The sequence below is a fragment of the Squalius cephalus genome (assembly GCF_949319135.1).
Source record: "Squalius cephalus genome assembly, chromosome: 10".
Classification (NCBI taxonomy): Eukaryota; Metazoa; Chordata; class Actinopteri; order Cypriniformes; family Leuciscidae; genus Squalius; species Squalius cephalus.
This window is the reverse complement of record NC_137131.1, coordinates 3331038-3338926: the sequence shown is the minus strand read 5'-3', so window position 1 is coordinate 3338926 and position 7889 is coordinate 3331038. Positions and strand designations below refer to the sequence as shown.

Below are 7889 nucleotides of genomic sequence, written 5' to 3'. Positions count from 1 at the left end.
AACAGTAATATTGTGAAATATTTCCTGTTTGAGTATACTTTATAGTGCAATTTATTCCTGTGATCAAAGCTGAATTTCAGCATCATTACTCCAGTCTTCAGCGTCACATGATCCTTCTGAAATCATGATGATACATTTCTGATTATTATCAATGATGAAAACAGTTGTGCTGCTTAACATTTTTGTGGAAACTGTAGAAAAGTAAAAAAATAGAAAAGTTCAAAAGAACATCTGAAACAAATCTTTTGTAATAATAAGTCTCTCATGGACTCTTATTTTGATATTCTGTTCTGTTTCCTTTAGTTCATGTTTTCTGCTCCTGACCTTAGTTTCTGACCATGTCCTTGTTAGTTTCTGGTTATAATGATCAGCTGTGTCTTATTTAGTTTATTGTCATGCTCCCTGTTCAGTTCTGTCCTCTGTCGTTCATAGTGTGTTTATCTCCTGCGTTTATTATTATTAAAGACAATTTGAAATATTCCTATTTTGTGCGTGTTGCCCTATACACCGACATGTTACAATGTCTTTGCTGTCATTTTGATCAATGCAATGCATCTTTTAATTATTTTCTTAAATAATTGACTAATATTTCCTAAACAAGTAGAATAGATCTCTCTCTGTTTTCTAGGCTGTTGGGTAAATCTGAGCATCTTCTGGCTGACTTGACCCAGCCTCTCTCTCTCCCTGACAAGACTCAGTCTGACATACTGAAACGGTCCTGTAGAAGTGCAAAAAATAAATAAATTATTGAATCTGGGTCTCGGCTCTAAATTTAACAAACAAAACCAGGCCTGTTATATAAAGCCATGACCGACCAGTCACATAAGGACATTGACTGCAATAGGAATAATCTTTTTTCTTTTTTTAAAGATGCAAAATCCACACTGATAATATTTGTAACTGCGATATATATTTATATTTTATGAACAAAATGTGGCTGGTGTTTGCACATACAAAATTGGGTGGTTGCCAAGGTGTTGCTATATGCATTATTTGTTTTGGATAGTTACCAGGACGTTGCCGAGTGTGTTCTGGCTGGTTGCTAAAGGGGTTCAGGGTGGTTGTGTGGGCATTTCTAAGCATGTTATAGTGTCGTAGGTGGTTGTTCTGAGAGCTTGCTCGGTTTTCTTGCAAAGTTTCGCAGTGACTCTGAGAGTAGGTGTCATGATGCCAATACAAATGAATGGTGGTCTGGTGAAAGTGTAACCTTGCATGCATCATACCTTCAGAGGATACGTCCTCAAGAGATTGCTTTTGGCAAGATATCATGACAAATATGAGTACGAGCCACTGGCGTGTGCATGTACACAAGGGAGTGTGTGTCTGGGTTTGAGGAGAGACAGTGTCAGTGTGTCTCTTGGAGAGGGGAGGGAGAGCAAAAGTCGGGTTGTGTTCCTCATTGGCTCGTAACGTGTCCTCTCGTCTGCCCTGTATGTCCAGATGTCTTTAGTCTCCTCCTTCCCTTGAGATTCTATCAGACATCATTAAAGGTTATCGCACGGATCGCGCAGGGATGCTGTAGGACTTCACTGCCGCTCTGCAACAAGAGGTGAGATTTAATTCAAATATTGCATAAAGTCTGTATGGTTTTGAGTATTTTAGGAGAGCTCACAGATGTGTTTATCTCTCTATCTGTGTGTGTGTGTGTGTGCAGTAAAGAGAGATAATTCAGTAACAGCTGCTCAGTGGTTTTCTTCTGTGAAATGCACTTGCTCTGAGCTGCGGATGCTGTGTCATGATAACTGCTCCTGCTACTGTCTGTCTCAGACTCTCGGCTCTGCGTTATTATTGATTTACACTGAGACTGAAGCAGTGATGTCATGTGCATGAGTTCACTGAGATGTGATTTGATTTTTTCAGTTAGTTTGCAAAGTTGTGATGAGGGTTACAAGGTTAGGTTTATTTGTTGCTTATAAGGGAGAATGGGACAGGGTGTCTGTGTTTTTGAAAGTGTGTAGACATTTACAATGAACGATTTGCTACACAAAAAAACTCATTGATTTAATATAGTGGGGCATGTTGTCTCACTGTAAGTCATCACAATGGGAACCTGCTGTTTATTGACAATGTTTTTTTGTTTTTTTTAAAATAAAAAAAATAGTGTCTAAAGTAAAATATATGTATTTAAGATAAATATAGAAATTGTTATGAATTTATTTTAATGTTTAACTTTTAAAGTTACTAATCTTCTTTCATTACAACGTTGCCAGTGTGGCTTTATTGTGTTCATTTGTTTAATAATAAACATACAAATAATATTAATAAAAACATAGCAATAATACATATACAAAAATATGATGGAATTTTAAATTATGATGACATTATATAGAAATGTGATTTTTGTATTTGTATTCATAAACATATGAAAATAAAAAATATCTGTAATTTTAGTTTGAAGGAATTTAATTCTTAATTTAAGATTATGAATTTAATATAGAGTCAGCTGATTGATCCAAAAATCATTACCAAAATATGATTAAATGTGATATGTTGACAAATATCATAAAAGTATTGTTTTTGTTTTCATATGTTCATTTGTTTAATAATAAATATACAAATAATAATAATAAAAACATAGCAACAATAAATATACAAAAATATGATGGAATTTTAAATGATGATGACATTATATAGAAATGTGATTTTTGTATTTGTATTCATAAACATATTAATATAAAAAATATATGTAATTTTAGTTTGAAGGAATTTAATTCTTAATTTAAGACTATGAATTTTATATAGAGTCAGTTGTTTATCCACAAATCATTACCAAAATATGATTAAATGTGATATGTTGACAATTATCATAAAAATATGAAAATAAATACAAAATATATGTGTAATTTTAGATTAAAGGACACAATTCACAAGATATCCCAATTTAAGACTATGTATTTAATATAAAATCAATATCTCAACTCCACTGATGATTTTATTTTATTATTATTTTATTATTATGTTGTATTTTAATTTTTTTATTTTAAACCCATCATACAAAAGCACTGCTCTGGAAAAGAAGCTTTTGTACAATTGTACATTTGACTAGTTTCTAATAAAAGATAAAAGAAAAAAGAAAAATATACACTCACCTAAAGGATTATTAGGAACACCATACTAATACTGTGTTTGACCCCCTTTCGCCTTCAGAACTGCCTTAATTCTACGTGGCATTGATTCAACAAGGTGCTGAAAGCATTCTTTAGAAATGTTGGCCCATATTGATAGGATAGCATCTTGCAGATGGAGATTTGTGGGATGCACATCCAGGGCACGAAGCTCCCGTTCCACCACATCCCAAAGATGCTCTATTGGGTTGAGATCTGGTGACTGTGGGGGCCATTTTAGTACAGTGAACTCATTGTCATGTTCAAGAAACCAATTTGAAATGATTCGAGCTTTGTGACATGGTGCATTATCCTGCTGGAAGTAGCCATCAGAGGATGGGTACATGGTGGTCATAAAGGGATGGACATGGTCAGAAACAATGCTCAGGTAGGCCGTGGCATTTAAACGATGCCCATTTGGCACTAAGGGGCCTAAAGTGTGCCAAGAAAACATCCCCCACACCATTACACCACCACCACCAGCCTGCACAGTGGTAACAAGGCATGATGGATCCATGTTCTCATTCTGTTTACGCCAAATTCTGACTCTACCATCTGAATGTCTCAACAGAAATTGAGACTCATCAGACCAGGCAACATTTTTCCAGTCTTCAACTGTCCAATTTTGGTGAGCTTGTGCAAATTGTAGCCTCTTTTTCCTATTTGTAGTGGAGATGAGTGGTACCCGGTGGGGTCTTCTGCTGTTGTAGCCCATCCTCCTCAAGGTTGTGCGTGTTGTGGCTTCACAAATGCTTTGCTGCATACCTCGGTTGTAACGAGTGGTTATTTCAGTCAAAGTTGCTCTTCTATCAGCTTGAATCAGTCGGCCCATTCTCCTCTGACCTCTAGCATCAACAAGGCATTTTCGCCCACAGGACTGCCGCATACTGGATGTTTTTCCCTTTTCACACCATTCTTTGTAAACCCTAGAAATGGTTGTGCGTGAAAATCCCAGTAACTGAGCAGATTGTGAAATACTCAGACCGGCCCGTCTGGCACCAACAACCATGCCACGCTCAAAATTGCTTAAAGGACAAGTTCGGTATTTTACACTTAAAGCCCTGTTTACAGATCGTTTCTGGTGAAATAGAACGGTTGAGATAAAAACGTGGACACATGCTGCTGTCCCGAGAATTTTAGGTTTATTTCGCTTCTCCCCCCCACCTACACAATGGCAGCCTATGGGCACTGGAACAATCCTTCCTAAAACGCATTAAACTTTCGATTACAAAGACGTGAAACTCACCGAGTGGTCAGGGGTGTTCACTGATATGCTCACACAAAAATCGCTGCAAAAGATGCTTTCCAACAGGTTTTATCGTAGTTTTTGTCCAACTCCATTGACTTGAATTGGATGGGCTGTGTGCGGTACGGTATTACTCCGCCGCTTCTTCTTCTGCTTCTTCTGTGTATTCAATGAAATGCCAGTGGTTTGCTTGTAATTGGCAAAGGTGCATTATCGCCACCAACTGGGCTGGAGTGTTTATTATTCAAGCTCTCAACGGAAGAATCTACGGGTGTGAGGCGTTTGGAAAAATAGGTCCACAGTTTTACAACGAATGGTAAAACACCTGTTGGAAAGCATCTTTTGCAGCGATTTTTTTGTGAGCATATCATTGAACACCCCTGACCACTCGGTGAGTTTCACGTCTTTGTAAACGAAAGTTTAATGCGTTTTATGAAGGATTGTTCCAGTGCCCATAGGCTGCCATTGTGTAGGTGGGGGGGAAAGCGAAATAAACCTAAAATTCTCGGGACAGCAGCATGTGTCCACATTTTAATCTTAACCGTTCTATTTCATCAGAAACGATCTGTAAACAGGGCTTTAAGTGTAAAATACCGAACTTGTCCTTTAAATCACCTTTCTTTCCCATTCTGACATTCAGTTTGGAGTTCAGGAGATTGTCTTGACCAGGACCACACCCCTAAATGCATTGAAGCAACTGCCATGTGATTGGTTGATTAGATAATTGCATTAATGAGAAATTGAACAGGTGTTCCTAATAATCCTTTAGGTGAGTGTATTTTTCTTCTAATAAAAGATAAAAGAAAAAAGAAAAATAATTTTTTCTAATAAAAAATATCTTTTCCACATGTGACAACTAGTAATCCTTTTACATCAGCAACATTTAAGATCAGTTTTAGTTGTTGTCTATTGTTGTAGAACTTACAACCAAGATGTATTTATGTATTTACAAGCACGCACACACACACACACACATGTGGCGCCATGGTTTCTTGTTCATATTTTCTAATTTGGCCCTTGTCACTGCAGATAATGAGCACTAATAGGATGTGACATCTCCTTCAGGCCTGAGGGTCTCAATATCTCTTTCATCAGTCCTTAAAGAGCTGCTGCTGATCTGGAATCAGGGCTTGTGAACTCCAAGATATTTGGAGCACAAATCTGCAGAATCAGAACCAGGTGTTAATATATGAGCATTATGACAGATTTATATGGCCATGAGTGATCACTGCAGTCATGTGACTCAGGGCTTCTTATGGCACAGGATAAATCAAAACATTTAATTTGAGCAGACGTGGACACCAGTGAGACTCTACAGGCACAATAGAGGTCCTATTATTGGGAAGAAGGGGACACTTTTGGTGCCAGTCACTGGAAGAGCTTGAGAAGTGGCAGACAGAGCTGGCAGTGCATGCTGGGAGTGTCGAGTGGTGCCAGTCTGTCAGCAGACCTCTGATCAAACCCCTCCAGAGAAGAGCAGCGCTCCGGCCAAACACACTGCAGTGTGTCACTGAGTCCTGATTATTATTATCGCAAATGCAAATGAGCTTGTAAAAAAAAATTCACTGATATTTTTAAACCACTTTTATTGCCATTTTTATGTAGCTAATCTCACTGTTATCATGGCCATGTGGAATGTAAATTAAATTTCAAACATGTAAGAACAGAATAATTGACTGTTCCATTTATTATATAAATATTTGTATATGTTTTATTTATTTACACAACATCCTAAGATGATTTTTATTTTATTTTATTTTATTTTATTATAATTTTTTTTATATTTATTTTATTTTATTTTATTTATTGATCTGTTATGCTCTCTTCTCTTGTACTATATTTGTGAATGGGACCAAACATGCAAATCATTTTTTTTTTTTTTATTTATTTTTTTTTAATTTATTTATTTATTTATTTATTATTATTTATTTATTTTTTTTATTTTTTTTTTATTGATCTGTTATGCTCTCTTCTCTTGTACTATATTTGCGAATGGGACCAAACATGCAAATCATTATTTTATTTTATTTTATTTTATTTTATTTTATTTTTTTTTATATTTATTTTATTTTATTTTATTTTATTTTATTGATCTGTTATGCTCTCTTCCTCTGTACTATATTTGTGAATGGGACCAAACATGCAAATCATTATTTTATTTTATTTTATTTTATTTTATTTTATTATATATTTTTTTATATTTATTTTATTTTATTTTATTTTATTGATCTGTTATGCTCTCTTCCTCTGTACTATATTTGTGAATGGGACCAAACATGCAAATCATTATTTTATTTTATTTTATTTTATTTTATTTTATTATATATTTTTTTATATTTATTTTATTTTATTTTATTTATTGATCTGTTATGCTCTCTTCTCTTGTACTATATTTGTGAATGGAACCAAACATGCAAATCATTATATTATTTTATGTTATTTTATTTTATTTTATTTTTTTCTATATATATATATATATATATATATATATATATATATATATATATATATATATATATATATATATATATATTTTTTTTTTTTTTTTTTTTTTTTTTTTTTTTTATTGATTTTGTTACTTTCTTTTCTCTTGTAATATATTTATGTATGAGAGCAAACAATCTTTGAAATGCAAATCATGCTGTCATCTTGCCTTCCTTAATTGTTTAGTCATGATTATTATTGTTTACTTTTAATTTCATTGTGCTGTTTTGAAATCCAGCCCTCTTGTCAATACATACTCTTAGATAGAAGACGAATAGTTGTACTGACCTGTCAGATCTGATCATGTCATCTCATGCAGAGCTTCTTCTGGTGATGAGCGCCGAGATGAACATGAAGACGATGTCCCAGAGCAGCTCTGGTATCCCTCTGCCACGAACCCTCTCCAAACACGACACCAAGAGCTTGCGAGGTCCAGCCGGCGGAAGAACCGTGTTATCTTCCTCAACCTCATCCATATCATCTCTTTCGGTCTCAAAGGACTTTCTCAAAGGGACAGGGTTGAGAAATCAGTCTTCACTGAGAGCTCAGGGGAACAGGCCTTCGTCTGCTCCCCGCTCAGCCCAGAACAGCCCACATGTGCTTAAAAGAGAGAACACCTACTTGAAAAACACACGGGACCTGCGGAGGGGCTCGCTGCCCCAGGATGGATTCAGAGACATGGAGAGACTCTCCAACCAGAACTGGAGATCTGGGCATCATCACTTCAGGAGTCTAGACAACGAGGAGGAATCGGGTCAAGCCCTTCGGAAGCCGACTAATGGGAACGTCATCTGGGAAACGTCAGCTGGCATTCAAAGGGACTTTCAAAAGCAGCGTGTGAAAATGCAGACTCGTGGTGATGGAGACAGAGGGAGGACTGCATCCAAACCCCAGATCGGCGTCACCAACACGTGTCCTGAAGGCAGAGAGTCTCCACGGATGGCACATGTGGCTCCTTTCAGATTCAGGTGAGATGTTTCATTTCTTGATGTTGGTTTATATTGGACATGTTGCCGATACTTAAGTGTGCATGCTCAATTTCTCCATTTTTATCA

At 35.9% G+C, this 7889-nt stretch overlaps 1 protein-coding gene across 1 annotated transcript; it reads left to right on the top strand.

The window, feature by feature from the left end:
- The first annotated feature begins 945 nt into the window (after positions 1 to 945).
- On the top strand, positions 946 to 7889 carry LOC307166076 (uncharacterized protein). The gene is made up of 2 exons (XM_079884207.1): positions 946 to 1549; positions 7154 to 7889. Exon 2 carries the CDS (start codon positions 7168 to 7170, stop codon positions 7804 to 7806), a length of 639 nt encoding a protein of 212 aa, XP_079740333.1. The 5' UTR covers positions 946 to 1549; positions 7154 to 7167; the 3' UTR covers positions 7807 to 7889.

Coding starts and splice junctions, on each gene's coding strand:
- LOC307166076 (XM_079884207.1), top strand. CDS start 7,168: ATGAGCGCCGAGATGAACATGAAGACGATGTCCCAGAGCAGCTCTGGT.